The sequence below is a fragment of the Chanos chanos genome, chromosome 6 (assembly GCF_902362185.1).
Source record: "Chanos chanos chromosome 6, fChaCha1.1, whole genome shotgun sequence".
Taxonomy (NCBI): domain Eukaryota; kingdom Metazoa; phylum Chordata; class Actinopteri; order Gonorynchiformes; family Chanidae; genus Chanos; species Chanos chanos.
In genome coordinates this window covers 35391679-35416137 of record NC_044500.1, presented here as the reverse complement: position 1 = coordinate 35416137, position 24459 = coordinate 35391679, and the positions used below count along the sequence as shown (strand labels likewise).

Below are 24459 nucleotides of genomic sequence, written 5' to 3'. Positions count from 1 at the left end.
GACATTAAATTACCTGGGGAAAAAAACGTGGAATCGCATGTCGGTATGGATCTGCCTCGTCGTAAAAATGCTTTCGAGAAAATCGGAATACTACCCATGTGATTTTTTTCACTGGAGTCGACATCAGGTGATGAATAATCGATTGACAACATTTTTAGGATATTCAAGAGTGCAGCTTATTCACAACGTTTACTTGATGGCAACATGATATTAAACAACAGGCCTGTAAGAGAAAATATTTATTAAATGAACATAATTACTGTTGTTACATCATAATTTCGAGGGTCACAAAACCCAGAAGTTCAAAACAATCTTAAATAGAGACCATAATTGCAAACATGAAAAGTAAAAATGCCTGTCTTTCATTCCTAGCTGTAAGCCCCTGTCCCCTAAACTCATTATTTATCATAAGTGCAAGGACACCTTGTTCTATTCAAAACAGTAATCAGTCACACCACTTATTTTTGTGCTTTAGTGAAGTCACATCTTAATCCTGCACTGGATTCATGCATCTGTGCCCTTAGAGAAAATGATTTAACCCCGAGAATAACATTGAAATTATGGAGAGAAACAAAAAGACCCATCAAAATTTAGAATATTAATGAAAACAATGACAAATTGTTTTCAGTTGCAACCAAAATAAACCTAGTTTTAACTAAATATAAATGTGTAAAAATTCTAACAGATTAAAATCAGCTCTGGTGTCTTTTTTTTTTAATCTTGTGGTATCTAGGTACACTAAAAGTGTAGTCATTCTTTATACGAGGGTAATCAGTCAGCAAAAACCTTCAATATTTCAAAAGAATGCAAAGGTAATGTCAAATATCACACCCATTTTATTTGGTTACCATAAACCTGGGGCTTCATCAGATATTTCTGGTTTCTCTGTACCATGTGGTACATCAGCGTGTAATGAGGTAAGGGAAGTCTTCTTCGTACCTATCAGGAGATTTTATTCAGTAGTCTTGATGCAGAGCACGGAACAGAACAAAGTTAACAGTATTAAAAAAATATCAGCTTAGTAAACCTCAGAACAGTGGCCATGGCGAACGGCCCCAATCACAGATAACATTGCCAATGTAAAATACATAAAGGAACGCTAAATACAGGGATTATATTTAACCAAGAGAAATCCATAATAAAGAATTCTTCGAAGGGTTCCTCAGCTGTCAGTCTGTGGAATCCATAAAACTACAATTTGATTTCTATTCCACTCTGCCTGGTTACTCAATGCCTTTGCGACGGATGCATACAACTAGCACAGCGTTCTGCCTTCTGCGGCACCAGGAAATCACAAGTAGCTGCTCTCTCATAGACCAGAGGGTCCTGGCCCTGGACAGGTTCTCTGGGTGCAAAGCCCTGGCAAACGGCGTATTTCTCCAGCTCCAGGAGGAGAGCGACCACCTGTGCCACAGAGGTTAGGCGTCGGGGATGACGTTCATACAGTGGGTGTGTTGGCAGGAGAGGCTGGCCCTGTACGCTGATGTGGTAGCAGAAGCTGGGCTCAATCTGAAGCACAGTGTCTGCCATGGTGGAAAGCTTGGAGCACTGCAGCAGCTGTAGCCGTGGGCCTTCCACCATGATACTGAACCAAAGGACTGGTAACACTGCGCTACGAAGAGACTCCAGCAGCTGCAGCAGCTCATGGTTCAAGTCGATGCCGTTCACCGCAGCAGCATCGTCTGCCAGGCTGAATATCTGAGTGATCTACAAAGAAAAATGCAGAAACACCTTGACCTTTTGTCTACTTTCAATGGAATTACTTCTCAGACATATTATTACCCGTCAGCGTAAACTGAAATGATGTTCCAGATGTTCCATTTTTAAAGAGCAAAATACTGAATGTTTTGCCCTTTGAGTTATATATTTTAACTAAGAGTTTATGACTTCGTCTCAATGTTTCAGAAGTTTTGTGATAATACACAGTGCAAGCTTATCCATTAAGTAAGAACACCCCAAACAAAGAGCAACTGATTTCCTTCAAGACAAAGGTGCTTTACTAAAACACTGGGTGAGTATACACTACTGTGTTGTAACTTCAAAGGAGCCAAAGAACTAAAGAAGCAATTTTGTACATTCATGTTTAATTAACATGATTTCTGGATTAGCAAGTTAAATGAAGCATTCTGACAAGAATCTACTGCCTTTTTGCCTCCAGGAAATACCAGATTTTCAAGATGGTAGGCAAAAATGGAAAAGAACTAGATATTAAATTGCAAAAAAAAAACTGTAAGCTAAATGTTGCTGCCTCACCATTGGTGTGGTGCCCTCTTCATGCTGCTCTCCTGTGTATACCTCAGTCTCTCTGGTCCATTGGACTGACTCAGAACTTCCTTTTGACCTCTGTTCAGCATGTTCTGATTGATATGCTAAATTCTGTGGCAACAGGGAAGCATCACTCCCCTTATACCGAATATCTGCTTCCTGTGCAATGAGAAATTTATCATGTAAGAAATTTTGTCTCATTTCACTAATAGTAGTGCTGTAATTTCAGTCAGCAGCAAGTTTGTTCAGAACAGCATGGGAAACCAAATGTAAATTATGCTGTTTACCTGATGTGAAGACCAATCTAAGCTAAAACTAGTTAAATTTACAGCTGTCCTGACAATATGGAGGTAGACTTTGTGTAAAGAGAGAGCTGCATTAAAGCTGATTAAGGTTAACATCTTTGGCATATTAAATAGTAAAGCAAAAAAAAAAACTCCACTAGCCACAGGCTGTGATTGTTTAACATGAATGCTTCATCATCTACCAACATCCACAAGACTTTAATAAATCTGGTCCCATACATTTTAAGAATGCAACTTACTAATAGAGGAGGAGTACTGGTTTCAGGTCCTCTTCCTGGTAGATACTTTTCTTTGATAAGTCCCATTCTCCCTGCATCCACTCGCTTACTTATCTGTAATAAAGCAGGGAGACGAGAGAGAGCAAGAGAAAGATTTTAAATTATATGTGCATTATCATGGGTAGTAAAAGCAAAACATTTCTGACCATTAATCCAATGATTCGCTGTTGAAATGAAGCTACTGATGCAGAGCCCAGACCCATATTAGGTGGTAATTAATAAAAACACTGTTTGGCTCGTAGCAGTTAAAAGCTTCAGGGTTCCCGTGAGCCTTCAAGAGGTTATAAAAAGTGGACCAAACTCCCGAGTGTTTCTAAAGCTAAAAGAATTTTAATCACAGTTTCAGACAGTCTTCATTAAGGTGGGGTGTTTATCCCCTTGGACACAGTTGTCATAGACTCAGTGACCATTACATTTTTTATAGGCTTTCTTCTGTTAATTGCCATGTATATTTGCTCAACTTTTAACACACCTGCTGTCAAATTTTAGCCATTAAAGTCTGTGATATAAATCCAAACTTAAACATAAGCACTGCTTTGTTGTGTTTTTTTTTTTTTATGTCTGAGGGATGCAGTGTCCATTCACCTGTCCATTGAAACTTGAGTTGCGAAGCCTGTCCTCTTCCTGCCTCCGAAGTCCAACAAGAGAGCCCTTGCTTCTCATTTCATGGTCAGCCTCGTTGTCTGAAAATTCAAAGTCCAACTTGCCTTTGCTGCTGTGTGGGCTGCCCTTGCGAGTGTACAGGTAATATGACCTGGGTTTACTGAGCTCCAAGACCTCGTGTGTCAGGACCTCAGACTGTCCCAACTCAAAGGGCAACAAGTGTCTCTGTCAAACACGTTCATAAATACAAACACACACATAAACACAAAAGTCGAACTGTTCAACACTGATGCACGTCCAGACGGCAAAGAGGACATCTGAACATATTTCATACGCGGAGAGAAACAAAAAAACTGATGCTGACAAAAAACTGATGGGACCCAACATTACAGTGAGATTTCCTTAAGTATATTAAACACGGTTGTGGAAACGAGTGGTGAAAAACTGACTATTCAACATTAAAGAGGCTTACCATGGCTTCTCTTTGGCACTGCCTCAGACGGCACTTCTGTCTCTTCCTATTGCTGCCCCCGAATTTGGGTTTGTCCATGCAGAAATCACAGGTCCCACAGTCTTTTGTGCAAACGCAGGCTTCGCATGTCCCACAGGAACGCCGACTGCGTTTCTTTGGTCCCCCCTACAATAACAAATCAGGAAAAGGTGAGAGTAATGACTGTTATGCAAATCTGACAGCTTTGTATGCTCTGAGAAATCACAAGGCGATTTGAGCAGTATGGTAATGAGTACCTATATGACAAACAGAAGTCAGCTTCAGTGTTAGTGCTTAGTGCTACATATATACAGATGTACTTATATTACCCATATGTTCAGGATTGTTCCAGTAACCTTCAATTATGCCATTTCTAGAACTCCCAAGACATAAAATCAAAGAAGAAATGAACAAATCTGGGTAACTGATTTTGTCTTAGAAAAAGCTGCAACCTGAGATATCACAACGTACAAGACTTCACTCACAGCTAATTGAGAAATTCCTTAAATTCCAACTCTATCCACTTGTCAAATACCTGCACTGGCATGTCCCGAACCTGGGTCATATTCAAGATTACATTTTAATTTACTAACACTAAGAATTCACAAATATTGCATCCGTGTACTATTTTCCAAATTTTAAAATGAAAGTGTTAATTTTTTTTGTGTTAAAAATAAAAGTTTAAAATAGTTTATGTTCAATAGGCCCATTTTTGTTATTCAACCTATTTGTCTCTGGATGGCATATCATACCATTCACATCATGTGCTTTCCACTCCATAACAGTAAGCTGCACAGCACTCATACTATACTGGCGCCTTCTGAATCCAAGAACTGAGTTGACTGTTTTACTTAATTTAAATGAAGTATCAGATTTACTATTTAAAAGTAGGCTAAGGTGCTTTCAGTTTCAACACAGTGTCATCAAAAATGATGTTATGTTAAATGATCAATGTTATTATTAAAAAAAAAAAAAAAAAGACACCCGAGTACACCTGTGCCAATGTCAAGAAACTATGAACAAACATAACGTAGAGGCAGAGACAGTGCGGCCCAGCGTCCTTTTCTAGAACGTCTGAGGGGCTAGCCAGTTCACAGAAAGTGAACAACATGGAAAAGAGAGTTGTCATACATTATTTTCAGGAATCTTCTCGTTTCGAGCGACTGTCAGTAAAATCAGAATGAGTTTCGGTCATTATCCACTTAGTTTTTTGTAAAAAATAAAAGTTTTGTTAAAATTCACAATTTTTGTTTCTGTACCTTGACTTTGTTTCTAAATATGCATGTTCACCCCTTCTTCCTCAAGGAAAATGCAATGTCAAACTTTTGCAAGCCCCCACCCCCAAACTGTTTTACTGTAATTGTACCACCTCCCCTAGGAAGGTAGACAGATAACTAATAGTAGTAGTAGTAGTAGTATAGCTACCGTTAGGGTATTCAGAAGTATTTTTGTTATTATTAGCCTATATGATTACTATTATTATTATTACTATTATTATCCTCTACTATTATTATCATCATTCCTACAAAGCCTGCATTTATGCTAAGTCTCAGCTCAATGTGAAACATGAGCCCGCTTTGTTCTGCAAAGTTGATGAATTCTCGGCTGAATTTTGGATAAACACTAGGGCTGTACAGATTAACCGATACGAATCGGAGACCAATTTTAACGTTAAAGATGCGATTACATCGATACGCGGACACCTGGATCGATCCAAATTTACTATGAATCGGCCCATGAATCGGTTGACTGAAGCTTTCCTGCTAGTTGTACTTTAGTACAGACTAAGCTGCTGCGGAAGACTCATTGACCTAACGTTATAAGTCATGTTACTTTCAAAATAATAATGACCGCCTTTCATTCGCTAATAAATCTGCACAGCGTCTCCTGTTGACCTTTTACGAGAGTAACTTTAGCGTTGCTTGCGAGGCAAAAACAAGAACAATAAGTCCGACAACGCCGACGCGGTTTACGGTGCACCATCAAATCTAAAATCGAAAGTTTGGAAGACATTTGGATTTATGACAAGGAAGGATAATTGGACAAAAGTCTGACCATTTGCAAGGTCTGTAGAACAGCGATTAAGTACAGCCGTAGCACGACAAATCTTGCCACTCACCTGGTGAGACGGCATGGTGAAATCTATGAGGGCGACGAGGGATCTGTGGATGCTAGTACAGCTAAAACAAGCAAGAACACTTAATTCAAAGACACCGATGTTAACAGGGATACAAACTTATCAGAGGTGAAAAAGGTCACAAAGATGCGAACCACATAGGCGGTCCGGTGGCATGCTTCTGTTATTTTGGTAAAGAGAGAGAGACAGACAGAGAAAGAGAGACTGTCCCTATCTCTTCTTTTTGGCCTGGAGAGAGAGAGAGAGAGAGAGAGAGACAGACAGAGAAAGAGAGAGAGTCCTTAAAATGAATGTGTTTTTTGCTCTTTACAGCTACTGCAACTACTGTTTGGTCACTTAAATGACAGGGCTTACATATGAGGTTTGTAATTTTTTTCGCGACCACTACAAGTTAAGGAAAAACGGTCACAAGGTAATTTCAATACAGTTTCTGTCGTTTTCAGTGAGCTTGCCATTTGCCCCCTTCTCAAGTGACATATAATTAGGCTACTGTAAAAACCATTCCGTTCCAATACATCATAAGGTCCATTTTAGCTAAATGTCTACACGGTTGTTTCGAGTTAGTCTCATGTTCCAAAACAAACCCAGAAGCGAACTGTTTAATTATATCGTGATTATGACGGTATTAGCCTTACTAATATTACCTTAACATAAAGAAAATGGAACGATCAGGGGCTAACGTTAAGTTCGCACTTTGGCTGAGGAGCTCAACTCATGTTGTAATCGTCTGCAAAATGTAATCGTCTGCAAAACGTTAGAGCGGTTAAACGAGCAGTCCCAGAGCTCTAACTTTATCAACGTTGTACAGAAGTTTGGAATAACAAGTACGCTAGCTAACGTCAGACTCCATGAAAATAACGTTAACACCACTTCCAAATTGTGATGGCTAGCGTTCGCTAAATAAAAACAACTCAGTCTTATCAGGTTAATTAACAGTCCCAAGTTTGACATATCATAATATAACCCAGTTAAGGTTAACATAACCCAATTAAGGTTATCATAACGCTACTGTAAGAGATTCTTATCTTAAGGCATACGGGCAGTCACTGACCTCCCAGAGACGACCATCTACAGTCTTCACGCTTCTCAGGTGCGTTGCACGTGCGAAGCGCAGAAGCCCGCCGGCTTTTCATTTATTTTTTTAACAACTCAGAAGGCGTGGTCCACATTTCCCGTGACTCCGTCCTCGCAGACCCAAGAGCCCCCCCCCCCACACCTCTTTCAAAAAGTCACCGGATCTACACGAATCACACAAATGACCTATTTTGGATTCAAAACGGCGATTTTCGCCGAAAGGTGACGAGTTTGCATTCCTGTATTAAACACTTTCTCCAGCCACAACTCCGCAAGGTCTACGGTAATCATGGCATCTATAGCCCATTCTATTGGTAAGGGCATAAAATGTTTGTTCATACAGTAAGTCTTTTTGTCTGTCTACTGGAAAACTAATAAACACAATGACGTGTAATTCTGAGATGACACATTTGTCTTCCATTTTTCCGGTGCCAAAAGTAACAATAATACTTGGGATTCCCTGGTCTTTCATGAAATATATCTATTTGAAGGTAAGCAATACCACTTTTATAAAAGTGGCTTGTTTTAATTTATAATGGAAAATGAACGTGTATTGTCCTTTTATCATTTCGGATCGTCTTTTAAGGGACAGATGCACACCCCTAAAACACAGCCTCAAGTCGTCCTCAATCTGAGTGCGATTGCAGTATTTTGTTTTGAGCGCGGTCAGTTTGGAAAAGCCTGCCTCGTCCAAGTATGTCGAAGTGAAAAGGAGACGTTTTAAGGCTGTATCGGAGAGTTGGAGGTATTTCCGCATCAATGCTACCCAGAAGCTTGCAAGAGAGCAGGTGGCAAGTGCTTCAACCTGCCGTCACTCTTCAGCTCAATAAGCTGCTCCTGCATTTCTAAAGACAAATCTTCTACTGTGCAGACAAATGGGTCCCGAACCCACATGAATGAACTGTGGTATGAAGCGAACTGCTTGTTCATTGCAGTTAAGTGACTGACAGCTAAGAGAAGGAAAGGAGAGAAATCTGTCCCACCTACGTCAGCAATGAAATCTGCAAGGTTTGGGAACATTTCGTAATTTCCAGCAATTATGCGTTCATGCCGAAGGTCAAGTTTTCGGACGAATCCACTTTGTCAGCTGGGAGCAATACGCTGGCATCTCGGCCTTGCAAAGGCAAGTTCAAAGTATTGAGCCTGTCAAATATGTCGACTAAATACCACAGAGAAGCTAGCCACAAGGAATCGGCCAAGTGTTTGGCGACTTCCGATTTGCTTTCTACCTCAAACAATTTCACCTCTTCATGCAGTTCGTAAAGGCGCTTTAAAGGCACTTTCCCTCTGGAAAGCCAGCGTATCTCCGGATGAAAGAGGAGCTGCTCATGCTCAGAGCCCATTTCTTGACAGAGGACTGTGAATAAGTGCGAGTTCAGTGGCCCTGCTTTAATGTAATTTACTATCTGAACTGCTTAATGAAGGACAGACTAACGGCTTCAGCACTTTTTTTTTTTTTTTTTTGCTGCGAGTGCCTCACGATGGATCATACAATGAGTCTATCTTGCCAGTGGATCTACCTGCTGGACGCGTATTCCCAGGCCACTCACACGTCTTGTCATCGTGCCCTATCGGTACAAATTCCCACACATTTGTCTCAGCACAAGTCAGCATCTTTGACGTATGTGTCAAGCACATCAAAAATCGCCTCACCAGTTGTGTGGGTTTGAAGAGGACCACAAAACAGAACATTCTCTTCAATCCCCTGGTCTTTGAGAAGTCTTACATAGGAAAGTAACTGGGCTTGCCCAGCAAAATCAGTAGTCTCATCTAATTGCAGTGCATAATATGGACTTTGCCTAACATACTGTAGCAATTGCTCTTTCACATCATTTGCCAGATCCGAAATCCTGCGATCCACCGTGTCATTTGAAAGCGGAATGGCGCAGAGTTTAGTGGCAGCGCTTTCCCCATGCATGATTCTGCACGTATATTGTGCTGCAGGCAAAATCAGTGTCTCGGCTTTGGTATGTGGCTTCCCAAGTTTTGCGATACGTTGGGAGACGACATACTAAGCCTCCTCAGTCGGAGCCGCTCTTTTCTCGCAAGTTAAAAATTTATCCACAGTGTGCTAGCCTATATTTCCCAAAACTGAAAGACATGATTTTGGTTTATCTATTATGAGTGATACCATCGATATGCAAGTGGTGTTTCCCATGTCTGAACTGTCTTATGTACTTGTGGTCGTCTGCTAAAGTTCATTGTTGAGATTTCAAATGATAACTTTTAGTTTTCATTGGCCAGGCTGAAGACAAAGGTGTCTGATTTGTTGGTGCAACTGTAATCCACCCCCCTTACACTTTGCGAGTGAGAGATCCGTGACCACACGTTCCACTTGCGAGGTCGTCGCGCCCTACTGGTTTAGAACAACAAAACAAAACGTGTAATGAGTGTTCCTGATGTAGGTATAGAAGCTGATATGATTGATTACCTTTGGTAAATTTCGTCACAGTTTTCATAAAGTTTAGATAAAAACATTTAAAAATAGCTACGACGAAATCTTGCTGAACTTGGCTAAACATGTTTAATGCTACAGCATTATAGTTAGAAACATACTTTCAGTTCCCCACTCTGTATCTGGATAGCAGTGCATATTTCCCAAATACCGGTAAGCATTTTGGCAGCGGTGTGTTAATATTATTAGCAAAATTAGTCTTCAGACGAATGTCAAAGACTAACATTTAGATAGCGTCATCATAGCAATTTATGATGCTATGGTATAAATGGTTATCGCACCAGGGATTTATCATTTCCCTCCACATCTCCTTAAAAAAAAAAACAGAAGGTACGACACCTGTAACAAATACTCACTGCAGCATTACTTGCATAACCACTTTCATTGTCATGATAAATTAATTAGCCTCCATTACACATGCAAACAGCGTGTCTGTTGTTGGAGCATGCGAAATCTGTGGCGCAAGAAATGGCCGTCGTACGTCACCAAAGGCCTTTGCGTTTCCGTTCAACTGCGGAGACAGTTGCCGGATTAAATATTTATTCATTCATTTTCTAAGCCGCTTAGCCTAATTAGGGTCACGGGGGGGGGGTGGAGATGACTACGTTGAACCTTAGGCTGCTATTGACGTTAACATTGTGTGTTGATGTGTTTGTGTAACGGCCCAAAACCTTTCTTAGCTTTGGGCCACCAAATTTCTTTACACGGCCCTGGCTCAGCCGCTCCTTGGCCAAAGTTGTAATAGAATCGGCATCTGCCAAGATACAGCATTGTTCTACAGAGCGTCCTTGGAGCTAATGTCCAACAGGACTAACTTACAGTACTCTGTTGTGTTCCTGGTCAATGCCCAGCCACACTGTACTAAACCAAAGCAAAATGTATATGGTGAAGCACTCTCACCTCATCATCATCGTCATCGCCATCATCATCGTCATCATCATCAAACTGCACTGAGAAATCTTCTGAATCGCTACACTGGGGAATGGAATTCTGTTAGGGGAAAGACGATACCTTTTTAAAATATATGTGCAGTCTTCAGAGGGATGATTCACTGTTCAGGTGCAAGACAATGACCTGAAGTTCCTCATATTCAGGATGGAAAAATGCAAAAAATGAGAAGGAAAAAAATCAGTTAAATGGCATCACCTGTAACTGCCCTGAATTTTAGATTTTAGCTCATTGAGTGATTCTCACTAACAGACCAAGACATCATACAGAGCCTGTTTGCTCAAATTCATCCAACTGTATGTGTGTGATTTTCTATGTATACGTTAACGGCTACACCACATGACTATCAACTGCCAACTTCAAGAGTCTCTTTTTCTATGTTTTCCCAAGATTCCATCTTTGTTACTGTCATTGGCTTTATTTATTTTTTTTTGGTTTGTTTGTTTCTTTTTTGATAATGACTGCTTATTTTAATAATGTTTGTTTCAACTGAGAATTAAATCAATGAAGTTGTAACTATAGCAGCATTTTACTTACCAAGATATTGACTTGTGTCACAAGAGGCAAGTCATCAGCTCTGTTCTGAAAAGACAACATTGAATACTCTGAGTAACAACGCACACTACAAAAAAGAAGACTGTTAGTTAATCAAATCTTCTCAGGAATCATAAATCCTTTGACTTGCTCTCTTCACATTAATAATTACCTTACGAATAGGGCATAAACACTTTCTTTTGCGACACCTGACAGGTTTGCGAGACTCGGGATTGAGTCGACCGTTTCTGCAGCTGGCACATGACCCACAATCCTGTGTAACCTGACAGGCCCGACACTGACCACATGGAAGCCACTACAGAACACAGGGCAGGTCAAAATGTTCAGTGTTACATCATGCTTTGAAATGACTGTAGCAATGAAGTTAGAGCTAAAACTTACCTTTCTGAAGGTAATGTTTCGGTTGTCCTGACTCTTAACTAAAACAAGAGAAGGAGCATTTACTTTTTTACAGAGCATTTGAACCCATCATTGATGAGGCTTATGGTTTTAGCTGTCTTATTATTTGCAGTTCATTGGTTTGTAATTGTGTGGTCAAAAAATAAAATTATAAAAACGTTTGTGTTAAGGAAAAGTTGTCAAACTTCGATCTTTCTTTGTACTGGCCAGTAAGGTTTTATTGTTTCTTTGTTTCAATTAAGTATTTTAGCCTATACTGTATATTTGAAAGGCAAATAAATACTTAAATTCAGTTTTATACATATGAAACACAAACATGAAAAGTAACTGAATTTTTCACATACATGTATGGCTGCATCTTCGGCACAATGTCTGCCCTTCCATTCCTGTGAAGGAATTTTTACATCTGTTGCAGATGCTGTAAAGATTGTAAACAGGAAAATGTAAACATATAGCACCATTATTTTCCATGTGGCTATACTTTTAAAAAAAAAAGTCTCAGAAAGAGAGTGGACTCACCAGAGACACGGTTGAAAACTAATATGACTAAGAGTTCTGGTGTTTCCATTGACAAGCAGCGCTGAATCCCCAGAGAGTAACCTGGGTCCTGGACTTGTGGGGTGCCTGGGATTGGACCTCAAGCCATCAGCATCCTGGGGAGAACCACTCTGTTTGACAGTACCAGAGGCTGGACTCACAGGAGTCAGGCTGGGATCCAGCTGAGACAAGTAGGGGCCTGGCTGATCCATGTCTGGCATGGCCCTGGTGCTATGTCTCACAAGAGACACAACTCTGCCATTGTCATCCTTATGACTGTGGGAGGAGCTTGGTCTCAGATGGACACTTTGGCCCACAATAAACTGGGTGTCAGGACTGTAGTCCCTGTCCCCTTGGTCCATTCCTTCATTAGGAAAACTGGATTCAGAGGAAAAGCCACAGTCTGCAGGGGAAGAGGTTTCCCTTCGACTCCGCTAGATCCACATGTAAAGGATGTAAAGAATGGTGTTTTAGAGTAATTACATCTACTTAACTGATAAATCTGTCAAAGCGGCATACTGTTTGAAGAAATAAAAAAAAAAAAACACAGACAGTTCTTCGGATAATTTGATTACAAACTGTGGTCAGCTGAAAGCTGAAAATTTGAAAATGTTTCTTTTGAATTCAGCATCTTAATTCAACAATCCTGGCCAACAGAAATTCAGTTTTGCATTTATTTAGGTACAGCACCCCAGAACCGCATGATTTTTGGCATGCAGAAATCATCGCTTAATGCATACTTCTCAAACCTCACATTTCTGATAGCTAGCTGATCAAATGGAACTCAGCAACTTTGAGAAAGATTTTTTCTAAAGTCAAAGTTTTTGCTATTTGCTTATAACATGAAAATACACTTAAATTATGACAGAACTGATGTCTCATTTTTGATATTCTTATTAGAACATGTTTACTTTGTCAAACATAATCTACATCTGCTAAGCTTGACATGAACAGCTATTACCAACTTATTTACAATGTGCATTATGAAAAAAGTTAGCAGAAACTCCAAGAACAATAAAAAGCAATTCTTCTGTAACAGTAAAACAGTTACTACCTTTACCCTCCTTTTACGGGCTGCCACGTCTAAGAAAGTTCCCGTTTTGAAGTCAAAATATGTCAGATCCATCAAACCTGCCGTGGTTCTGACAAGCTCAATCCTACTTCTGACACGGTCACCTTTAGGGCTGCCAAAAACAAAATAAAGTTGTTGACTGTTTAAGTGCACTTACTATCTTTAGACAGACATTTCTGGCTGTTTGTTATTACCAAAAATAAGGTTTCGCATCTTTTGTGATTGCGTTGTACCTCATGTAGTAAGTGTCACTCTGTCCAACACTGAATCCAGATCGGCGAAAAACCACTTTGCGTTTCCATCCTTCACCTAATATGGGCCAGTCAACCCAATCTTCATCTACTGCTTGCTTTCCTCTCCTAGAACCAGAGCTGACATCAAATATATTCCAAGCTGTGAACACATGAGATCAACTCAAAAACACTACAAACTTTGTGTATCAGGAAGATTATTTCTTTTAGACATCCTTAACATCCTCATGATAAATAGCTGATCTAAACAACAAAAAGATTAAACTTACCCACTCTTCCTCCCAGCTCTTTTTCTGTAGTTCCTTTCACTTCCAGCTACACTTCCACTCCTCTCACTCTCTCCAGCGAGACTATCAACCTCCGCCTCCCTGCTGCCATTTCTGAGCTGCTCCCATGGACAGTCTGTTTCCCAGCTCTGAGTGTCATCTCCATCCTCATCGTCCTCCAGTGGCTCTAACCAGTCCATAGGAGGCTCGCCATTTCCCCTCCCAGTTTCCCCAGTGTTCTCATGACGTTGTGCCACACTGGCAAGGTCAGCATCTTTTTTATTCAATGTGCTTCTAGCGCACACCTGACTACCCAATGGTAATATTATATTTGGATTACTAGTCCTGTGACTGTCCTCAGGTTTAGCATTTTCCTCCTCATTCAAAGGCTCAGTAGTAGCTTCACTTCCACCCCTATCTGTATCCGCGTCTTTTCCCTCGACGTCATCCTCTTCAGGCTCTTCAGCGAGGTGACCTGGTGAATCCACGTTCATTATTTTAGTCCTGCTCATCGTACCTGTAATGTCTCGATTTCTCCCTCACCCATGAATCCTTGCTGTAAAAAGAATCAATGACAAGGATTTTTTACTCAATTTTTATACTTTAGTTCTGCATTACATTCTCAATCGACTTATTTAACTGTACAGTAAATTTCCCGTTATTTTATCATGCTCTGTTCTTTCAGTTACTACCCTAGCACACTGAAAATAAGGCATAATTTCTTTAGCCAGACAGGCAATACGCTCAGTTCCTTTTACAAGTAAACTGGTATGAATAGGACATAAGTTTCCTCAAATCACATATTTCTATCAGTGTGCTGTTATTTTTGGTTAGCTAGAGATTGGGGATATCTGACACCTGAATTTTTTAAAGCCTGGTCAGTAATTGCTGTATGTTATTAGCAATACAAAGCGTGTTACTACTATGCATGACTATCTAATTGTCTCGCTAACATAAAGCCGAGACGACAAACTATTCAGTAAGCTGTTTTTTGTTTGTTTGTTTTTTCATTTTTATTTTTTACCTCAAACTAGTTGGAGAAGGTAGCTAGTAAAATTTTGCCCGCTTTTGTGATTGGCTACGCTGGCGAGATGAGTAGCTGAAAGAACGACCATGTCATCATACTCTTGCTCATCATTTCAACGCTAGGTCTTTTCTAACGCTAACGTTAAATTAACCTACTTTCTTAATGATGCGTCCTTTTAACTGTTGCACACTTCAAGGGCGACAGGCTAAGAACTGCGATTTTTCTGCTAGTTAGTCAAACTGAGCAAAAGCATCGTTTGCTACGCAGTCAACTAAGCTAGCAAGCTATCCTAAATAATTATCCTAACGTCACAAGTGTTAGTAGCTCACCATATTCCTCTATCAAACATCACAAATTATCATATGCCATACACATCACCAAAGGTTTCCGAACATACAGAATGTGTTTCGGGAATCATTGCTCTAAAATAGCCTAGCTTTCAAAGTACCGGAAGTATACCCGGTGAACTCGGACGAAGAACTGTCAAATATCAAAATGCAGACACCATAAAATTATAGGAAACGCTCAATAGCAGTCTCCAGCGGTGGTTACGGACGTATCAAACGAAACGTTTGACCGTTTGACCAATATTTAAAAGTTCAGCGAAAATACGCATTTTGTAAAATATGCGGAAAATAACAGTGGAAATAAAAATATAGAGAGAACTTTATTCCTAACAGTTACATTCACAACTTTTAAAAATACTCCTTTAACAAATACTTGGCACATTTCATCCTCCATAGACGTATGAACAGACACTAAAATTATTTTTAAATAATTTAGAACAGTGAGGGGCACATAGTGTCGCGTCACAGCAAGAGGATCGTGGGTTCGATTCCCAGTGTGCTTTCTGTGTGGAGTTTGCACGCTCTCCCTGTATCTGCGCGGGTTTCCTCCGGGAGCTCCGGTTTCCTCCCACAGTCCAAAGACATGCAGGTCAGGCGAATTGGTGACACTAAATTGCCCCTAGGTGTGAATGTGTGTATGAGTGTGTTTGTGTGTCTGCCCTGCGATGGGCTGGCGACCTGTCTAGGGAGTTTCACCGCCTTTCACCCAATGATCGCTGGGATCGGCTCTAGCAACCCCGCCACCCTAATTAGGATAAGCAGCTTTGAAAATGAATGAATAGAACAGTGAACAATTTTGTGTTTGTAATAATAATATGCATAGTTAAATATTTTGAAAGCCCAAATCATAAGAAGTACAACATTACTGAAAGCACTTTTTAGTGTGGAAGGTAAAAAAAGGTTCTAAATGGGTGATGTTGGGACCTCAGTTACAATCGACTCAAGCCTGACAAAATTCCCTCTCTGCTAAAAAAAGGAAATAGTTGCAAAAAGAATTCGACTATGTTTTATTTCCGCCTAAAAGGAATGGTTGTGTGCATTGTGCAGAAGCTGGAGTTCATGCCTCATTGATTATGAACATGAAATATGCCCTCTTATATACAAGACCTTTTAATGGTTCTTTTGAGGGAAGGATACTTGACATAAAACTGACATTTGGTCATAATACTGTAATACAGTTGAACAATAGAAGAATGTTTGATAATGCAAAGGAGCCAGTTCTGATCTGCCCACTCCTCCCTCAAAACATTTTTACAAAGTTACCTGTGAATAGCAAATACACAATTATGCTGTATGATGCATATGAAGCTGCAAAGTTCAGTGGTTCAAGTTACAGGCAACTTGTTTTAGTAATGCTTAATTTATTTCAGGACAAGGAAAAGTGAAACAGTGAATACAGTAGGAAAATGCAGTCCTTCAGACACAGCTACATCATAGGCTGTTTTTTTTTCAGTGAGGTTTACGTTTCCCTCTGACAGACAAAGGTGATGAGTCAAACAGAAACAGAATGAGGAATCTTTCATGATGAAGAGTCACTGTGCAGACAGCTATCTGTCTTTGTTGCTGCGCAGATCTGTGGTGAGTGGATCGTGCTGGATAGTCTGATGGAGCATTAGGGCTAGTAATCCCGCCCTGTTGGTCATGGCTGTCCTTACATTGCGTTCCTGTTCAAACAGCTCATCCAGTTTGTACCACTGTTGTTAAAAAAGAAACAAACACCATAGAGATTGGTAAACTATTTTAACATACAGTATTTCAAACAGATGTTACTGTCATGACAGACACAATGGTTAAAGGGCACATAATGAAAATTGAATGTGTTAGGAGCTGTTATTTAAATCAGTGGAGTTTCACTGACCACTCTAACACGCTCCAGATCTACTTCAGCTCGCCGCAGCTTCTCCCAGCAGTAGTGCTTATTACACTTGCGTTTGGACACCCTGCAGTACTCTCCTGTTGGCTCAAATACATTACGCACTAGTGGACATCCACACACTTCATCTACTGGGACCTGGATACAAAAGAAAAAAAAACCTTCAGTATATCACTGAGAGCTATTTTGAAAGGAGTTTTTGAAAGCATAGAAAAACTTCTGCCTTGGCTCAGTTTTGAACAAAAAGGTTTTTAAACATGTGCTTGAGTTTGCCTTACAGTACTGACCTTTGGGTCTCTAGAATGTTCTGGGCACAAGACCTGAAGTCTCTTGCAGTATGTTTTGCTCTGTGGGTTGTACACATCGCAGAAGAGTCTTGTTGCTCTAATAAGGGAAATTGGAAGAAAGATGTGTTGGACAATATATATCACACACACATTTTCAAATTTTCAAAATTGGTCGAACGCTCAAAACTTGGGTGCATCTTACCCTTCTATTCGTGTAGGGTACATGGAACCAAAAGAAGTCTGGCTTTCATACTGTACACAAGAAAATCAATGTCATTAGAACAACCACCTGATCTTCCAGACAAACTGTTGCATGTTTAGGGACAGCCTTGGCAACTTTAAAATAATAATTTACAATTTAATTAATTAACAATTAAGAATGATCTTTCATAGAAAAACAAAAACTAACTTGAGTAAAAACAAGGAGGCTGAATACGAACTAAGAGGGCAGCAGAAGATATTCGTATGCATGAAAATCTTAATATTCTACACGTTGAGGTGTCTGCATATTTACCTTTGCATAACATCTCTCCATGTGTCTCAGTGCCACCTTTGGGTTGATTGGGTGACTGCAGGACACACAGAAGATCTGGAGATCAGTATCATCGCTGTCTGTTTCATTCACCTAATAGCAGGAAACAAGATGATACAGATTACATTTCAGTGGAGTTGTGCTGTGGGCTTTGTATTGGCTTGAGTTTCCCTGTGCTTACCTCCTCGTCCTGTTGGACCACCTGCTGTTTGGCTTTAGCTATGATGCCCTCCAGCTCGTGAAAGCGCCTCTCCATTTCGGCAAGGCGCATACGTGCAGACTGCTGCTCTCTCCGTATACGCTCCAGCTGCTTCTTACCATGCTCCTCGGCGATGCATGGACTCTGTTGCCACTGTTGGATGCGCTGAGGTAGGATCTCGTAAATACGACTGCAAAAATGAATATAAAATCTTTTCATTTACGAGTAACTGGGGTCACTTATGCCGTCACAAAAACACATCCAGAATAAAATGTGCACATATTTACAATTGTAGTTGTTATCTGAATAAAACTTGTACCAAAACCCCAAAACGGAATAAAATAACGTGTCTTACTTGGCAGCTAGCTTCATTCCACAGTCCTCGGAACAGTACTTGGAGTTGGGCCGAGCTGCCTGTATACAGTTGGGTCCTAGGCACTGCCGCAGGTCCTTGCTGTCGTGGCCATCACCTCTGTCACTGTGTCTCAACCTGTCTTTGTGCTTTTGTTTTTGTTTGTGACGTCGAGAATCTTTCTAGACACCAAAAAACATTGAAGTGTTCATGAAAAGTACAATTCCAAATTAGTTCTCGGAACCACCCCAATGTTAACCTTTAAAACGTTCAGTGCATATCATTTTATGTCATCACCTTCTTATCAAACTTCTTCTCTCTCCTCTTCACATGTTTGACTTTTATAGCTTTCTTGCGCTGAACAGGACTGAAGAGTGGTCCATCATCGTCATCACTGTTCCAGGACTACAGTAGAGACCCATGAAAAGTGAGAACTGTTAAATCTTGTATGATGACAAATGAAACATCTGGGATAAAGTGTTAAATAAGCACGACCCTGGTGTTACCATATTTTGGTCTTTGTATTGCTGGTAAAGCTCCATCTCATTCTCATCATAGTCATCTGAATATCGCCGATCCCTATGTGAGAAATTATCCCGTCGCTCTCGCAGAGAAAACTCCTCATCACGAACGCGTAGCATTTTCTACAAGTAGGAAAAAAAAAAACACTGTACTGCAAACCATATCCAGAGGCTATAACACTGGCATAACTACATCACAGACAATTAAAAATTGCAAAACATGTGGTCCATACAATCTGAAAAAACATTATAAGGTGTACTCACTCGAGCACGAACCACACACTGCCTCAGTCGGCATTTCTGACGGATTTTATTTGGGCCTCCAAACTTTTTCATGTCCTTACAGAAATCACACTGAGCACAATCCTCTGTTCGTCTACAGGGCTCGCACTCTCCACACATACGAGCAGAGCGCTTTACCTGCAAAAGGTGTCCACATAACAGATATTTCCCTTAATATGGTTCATGATTTTGACCACTACTGAATGTTCAGGCTTTCAGTGCTGACAGTTTATGCACTATGTTCACACAAATAACTGTTTATTCATCTGTGAGAACATGAGTTTATACTGAATAGAACATACTTTGGATCCACGGCGCTTGTCAATCTTGAAGTCTGGTGTGCTACACTGCTTTTCAACTCTGTCCTGTTCAACTTCTTTCTCTCTGTTTTTCTTAGGCCGGTACTTTATCTCAAGTAAAGGATTCTTATCTGAGGACACAGAGCAGATAGAGATATGGTTGCCATTTTACGCAGCATTGACCATAACATTATCAAGATTATTAACATAATTGATGAACCAATTATATTAACTGAGTCAGCCAGTTAAGAGTAGAGAATATGGAAAACCTGGTGTTCTCACCTCGGCATCGCTGGCAGTACCACTCCCTGATCGCCTTGGCCATCTTCTCCGTCACATTTATGCAGTTGCCGTGAAACCATTCATTGCAGTTGTCACATCCACTGCAGGTACACATAAATATGTTCCATGTTAACATCAATGCTTCTATACTGAAACCAAACACTAATTTCAAGCCTTTTCAGTACAAATTAAACATCAAATAATGTATATCAAACATATCTGTGTTCTTTTAAAAAAATACACATATAAATGCAGATCTTACATCATGAAGCAGTTGATGTCTGGTTTCCGACAGATGCAGTACAAAGGTGCATTTTCTCCTTCCATACTGCTGTCCATACCTAGAGGCTGCTCAAGGTCTGATACCTCACTGTCCTGTGTGTGACAAATACAGAGGTATAATAACACCAAAGAATAGGCAATAACTTCAAGCCATCTTATAAAAAATTGTTCAGCAATGTACAGCAGAATAGGCAAACTTCCTTCACAGCGATCTGAAATGTCACACAGGCAATCGGAATAACGCTGATGCTGAAAATTGCTTACAGAGATACGACACTACCCTACAGACAAAATAACAGTACTAGCTAACCTAATAATGTTCAAATCTATGTACTGATAATGTTGCGAGCGCATACAGGACGTTGCTTTATACTACATCCCATAAAACACCAGTATGAAAAAGACTTCAAAGTAATACAGCCTCAATGGCAGATTTTGACTTCAGCTCAACTGGGTACTTTACAGTAATTCTTCGGTGGAAAAGTTTACACATAACTACATAAAACTCCATAAAACAACCACACAAATGTAAAGTAAACAGTGTCATGATGTGCTTAACACTTAATATAACGGATCACATCTTTATGGCTTATCTAGCTGTCTTGACAGCTAGAGTTAGGTTTGGTTAACAGCTCTTATCAGAATAATCATATGAAGTGACTCATCTCTGCCCAACTTACAAAAATTAGGCAAAAGCTAGAGCACCGGTATCATACTTTCCCCTCTAAGAACGTCTTTATATTAAAATAGTCCTTAGTAGCTAGCTTGGCTAGCATCCCGGTTACTTTTAACGCGTCTCTAGTTAGCTAACTAAGACACATCGCCGCTCACTGAGAAGTATTTTACAGCAAAACAGAGCGTCTTGCAGTCGATACCATGTTTCTGATTCTAAGTTTCTACGGAAAGCCTGTCTATTGATATTTAAACACACATTTATGTGATCACCAGGTTAGCCAGTTAGCAATCGGTAGCCAACTTAGCTAGCTAGCGTTTGTTAGTTTAGCTTTTCGAGAGACGTGCGCTAGATTTGTTGAAAGCAACTCATTCCTTCCGAGATGTCTTAAATACTTGCGTCTGCTCAGTCCAGTTATCGAAGTAACACAGTAACTTAGTCAACAAAGATTATCGCGTTTAGTTAACGTGCATAACTCACCATCACGTTTGTTAGGATAGCTAAACTCGTTGTTTGAGAGTGCTTCGTAGCAAGTCGGACTTGACTTGAGTGTTCTCAAGTGACGATCCGTTGATGTTAAAACACAACCGCCCTCTTTTGTTTCCAATGCTCACCGTCTTTCATTCAAGCTAATGACCAGTAAAGCGCTGTGTTTCTTACTAAAAAGAAAACTACCAGCGAAAATAATAATTACAGCTAGAAAATAGCTCAATTCTTAGCAGCTAAGCTATAATAACAAACAGGTAACTAGCTTTGCTTGCCCACTGACAGAACGCCATCTGTCTGCAAACAAGTGGAGTGATCCGCCTCTTGTCTGACGTCTTCCCACGGGCTAGTAGTGCAGATCAGTTTCTGTCGTTGCCCTGCGATGGACTGGCGACCTGTCCAGTGTGTTTCCCCGCCTTTCGCCATATGAGCGCTGGGATAGGCTCCAGCACCCCCCGCGACCCTAATAAGGATAAGCGGCTTAGATAATGAGTGAGTGAGTTTCTCTCGTTACACTTCAACAACTGACATAACTGATGGTCTGAATTAATAAGTGAGTTATTACGGATAAGTGATTTAACCTCTTATTTCAAATGTTTGATCTAAGTCATTAATTGAAAATCAAATGTTCTGAAAGTCCTCACTTTGTTGCAGCCTTTCAGAAATCTTCTAACAGTTCGTCAAATTGATTCAGTATCGGCAAGTGATTACAGTAGAACTGGGAACTGGGATCACGTTGTGTGATGCGTATAGTGGATGGACAAATTACTGGAAACATTAAAGATATGGCTATGCAGTGACCAGTAAGGTGATGGGTAACTCGTTGCCTTCAAAGCAGCTTCAATCTTTCAACCATTCTTGAATCTGTTTAAGATTAAGTCTCCGTGATTGCACGCACACTGTGAACAGTGAATTTGACCTCTGCATTAAACCATCCAAACACACCAGTAGTGAGCACACACAACCACTAGGCACAAGAGCAGTGGGCAGCACACTCACAGGCAGTTGGGAGTTAAATGCCTTACCCAAGGGCATTTCAGCCATGGATATTTTTCCTGCTGGTCCTGGGACTTGAACCAGCGACCCTTCAGTCACAAGCAAGCTTCTCCAACCATTAGACCATGGGCTGCTTTGAAAGTATATATGTGGTTCTTACTGTCTTCTGAGGAATATGAGACCATCTTGAGGAGAGAGTGTTGGTGCAATAGGGTACATTTAGTCACCTAAATCAGTGGTTCTCAATCCTGCCCTGGGGGACCCCTGCTCTGCAAATCTTCTGTCTGTCCTTGCTCCAAATATACCTGATTAGTGTGATTAATATGCTCTTGATTATATCAAGTGTGTTCAGCCAATCAAAAGTGCCATTGATGAGTTCAGCCAGGTAGGTAGAGCAGAGAAAGATGGAAAACGTGCAGAGCAGGGGTCCCCCAGGAGCAGGATTGAGAACCACTGACCTAAATGATTCTACATTCCCTGACTAATATTCTATAATACAGACCAACCATTAGACCCAGTGACCCCTATAAGATGGCTTCCCGTACTATGACAGAAGTCACACCAAGTTTTACAACTGATATAATACAATGTCATTTGAAGGCATTCTTTGATTTTCTTTAGAGATATGCCCATCAGTGCATGTAGGAAAAAGCTTAAACATTAGCCATGGTTAAAAGTCTGTTGTGAATGAAAGCTCTTCTATAAATACAACCTTCAGTTGTTCACTGTTAAATCCATGAGTCAGAGTTGGAGAAGGTCCACAGCTTTAAATTCCTGGGCGTCCACACCAGTGATGACCTCGCCTGGACATGTAACATCACCCAGCTGGTCAAGAAAGCACAACAGCAACTGTACTTTTTAAGGAGACTGAAGAAATTCAGCATGTCACCAAGGATTCTCAGCAGCTTCTACAATTGCATAATAGAGAGCATCTTGACCAGCTGCATCACTGTGCGGTGTGGGAATAGCACTGCCATGCCTGCAGAGAGTGGTAAAGACTGCTAAGAAGATCATCAGGGCGCCCCTACCATCTTTGCAGGACATCTACCACCAGAGAATCCATAGAAGAGCCTGTAGCATCATCAAAGACTCCACTCACTCTCAACACAGGTTTTTCACATTTATGCTCTCTAGCAGGGGGTACAGAAGTGTGAAATGCAGGACCTCTAGACTGAGGGACAGCTTTTATCCTTAGGCCATCAGAGGCCCTGTTTACACCTTGCATTAAGATCCGATTTTGGTGATCCGATCACAAGTGGACAGCTGTAAGTACGTTCGTTTACACCTGGCTTTAGAATCCGTGTTTTGAGCGACCACTTGAGATCGGATCTCACTTCCCCGCTCTACATGCAAATAAGCACGTAAATAATCCAACAACACGTTACCAATTTCACTGAATTTCAGTTTTGCTTTCTTGATTGGAGATCGTGCTTATGACATTAGAGATGTCAGACATATCTGGTGATCACTGATCGCTGTTTTGGGACATTAAGGCACGTTAAGCTGTTTTCTTATAATAGGCGTCAATGGAGATGAAAACGCTGAACGTGAGATAACAACCATACTCCTAGGATTTCGATTTTGATTTTTTAACAGGAGGAGGCGTTTCTGACAAGAGATGTCCGAGAGACATCTGATGATCATTGATCGCAGTTTTGGAACAAGCCACGCTAAGCTTTTTCAAGTTAAACGTTGTTGTTTTGAATCGGCGGGAGGCATCAGCGCACTTCCCGTGCCTAGTCTGTCGGAAATTTAAAAAAAAGAAGAAGAAGAAGAAATCAAAACAATATCCATTTTGCCTGTTGTTGTTGTTGCCTGTACACAGCGAATGTGTACATACGCGAATGAGTTCACACTTCCGCGTGAGGAGAGGACGTCAGTTGAGTAGGCGGTCGTTCAATGTGGTCGAGTTCGCAATCGCGTTTACACTGCTATAAGAATGTGGTCATATGCGGTCCAGACCACCTCCGAATGTGGTCTGAGTGACCTCAATGCGCATTGGATGCGTTTACACCTGTACTTTTAAGCTGTCCACTTGTGATCGGATCACCAAAATCGGATCTTCATGCAAGGTGTAAACAGGGTCAGACTGATCAACAGATCCAGTCCACTGCCCCTGCCCCCACCCTAACCCACCTCACCATAGAGGAAGCTACACTCTGCCCCCCCCCCCCCCCCCCCCCCCCCCCCCACACACACACACACACACACACATACACGCACACACACATATACACACTCCACACTGCACACTCACAGACATTTACCCACTGTCTGCATACAGAATTTTTGCACAAGACTTTTGCACAGACAATTCATCACAGGATTCTACCCTGTGTATTGTACCTAGTGTTCCTGTGATATTTATTGTTTTCTTTTATCTCTA

General features: G+C 40.8%; 2 protein-coding genes across 2 annotated transcripts; both read right to left on the bottom strand.

The window, feature by feature from the left end:
- Nucleotides 1–994: 994 nt before the first annotated feature.
- mbd1b (methyl-CpG binding domain protein 1b) lies at nt 995–12472 on the bottom strand. The gene is made up of 11 exons (XM_030777236.1): nt 12029–12472; nt 11854–11927; nt 11492–11529; nt 11262–11405; nt 11093–11137; nt 10508–10597; nt 3924–4088; nt 3434–3676; nt 2810–2902; nt 2254–2424; nt 995–1707 (listed from the first exon to the last, which is right to left on the bottom strand). The coding sequence occupies exons 1-11, from the start codon at nt 12406–12408 to the stop codon at nt 1228–1230; spliced, it is 1923 nt and encodes a 640-aa protein (XP_030633096.1). The 5' UTR covers nt 12409–12472; the 3' UTR covers nt 995–1227.
- Nucleotides 12473–16396: 3924 nt separating this feature from the next.
- On the bottom strand, nt 16397–21303 carry cxxc1b (CXXC finger protein 1b). Its single transcript, XM_030777308.1, has 14 exons — nt 21072–21303; nt 19899–20011; nt 19637–19737; nt 19358–19485; nt 19038–19193; nt 18759–18896; nt 18550–18657; nt 18256–18434; nt 17883–18090; nt 17684–17794; nt 17372–17421; nt 17170–17266; nt 16868–17020; nt 16397–16703 (listed from the first exon to the last, which is right to left on the bottom strand). Exons 1-14 carry the CDS (start codon nt 21072–21074, stop codon nt 16557–16559), a joined length of 1692 nt encoding a protein of 563 aa, XP_030633168.1. The 5' UTR covers nt 21075–21303; the 3' UTR covers nt 16397–16556.
- Nucleotides 21304–24459: the final 3156 nt, after the last annotated feature.

Coding starts and splice junctions, on each gene's coding strand:
- mbd1b (XM_030777236.1), bottom strand. CDS start 12,408: ATGGACCAAGGGGACAGGGACTACAGTCCTGACACCCAGTTTATTGTG. Junction 10,598..11,092: donor TGACACAAGTCAATATCTTG/GTAAGTAAAATG, acceptor TTCCCCTAACAG/AATTCCATTCCCCAGTGTAG. Junction 2,903..3,433: donor ACTCAAGTTTCAATGGACAG/GTGAATGGACAC, acceptor GCTTTATTACAG/ATAAGTAAGCGAGTGGATGC.
- cxxc1b (XM_030777308.1), bottom strand. Junction 19,194..19,357: donor ACAAGCGCCGTGGATCCAAA/GTATGTTCTATT, acceptor CACCTTTTGCAG/GTAAAGCGCTCTGCTCGTAT. Junction 16,704..16,867: donor ATCTGGAGCGTGTTAGAGTG/GTCAGTGAAACT, acceptor TTTTAACAACAG/TGGTACAAACTGGATGAGCT.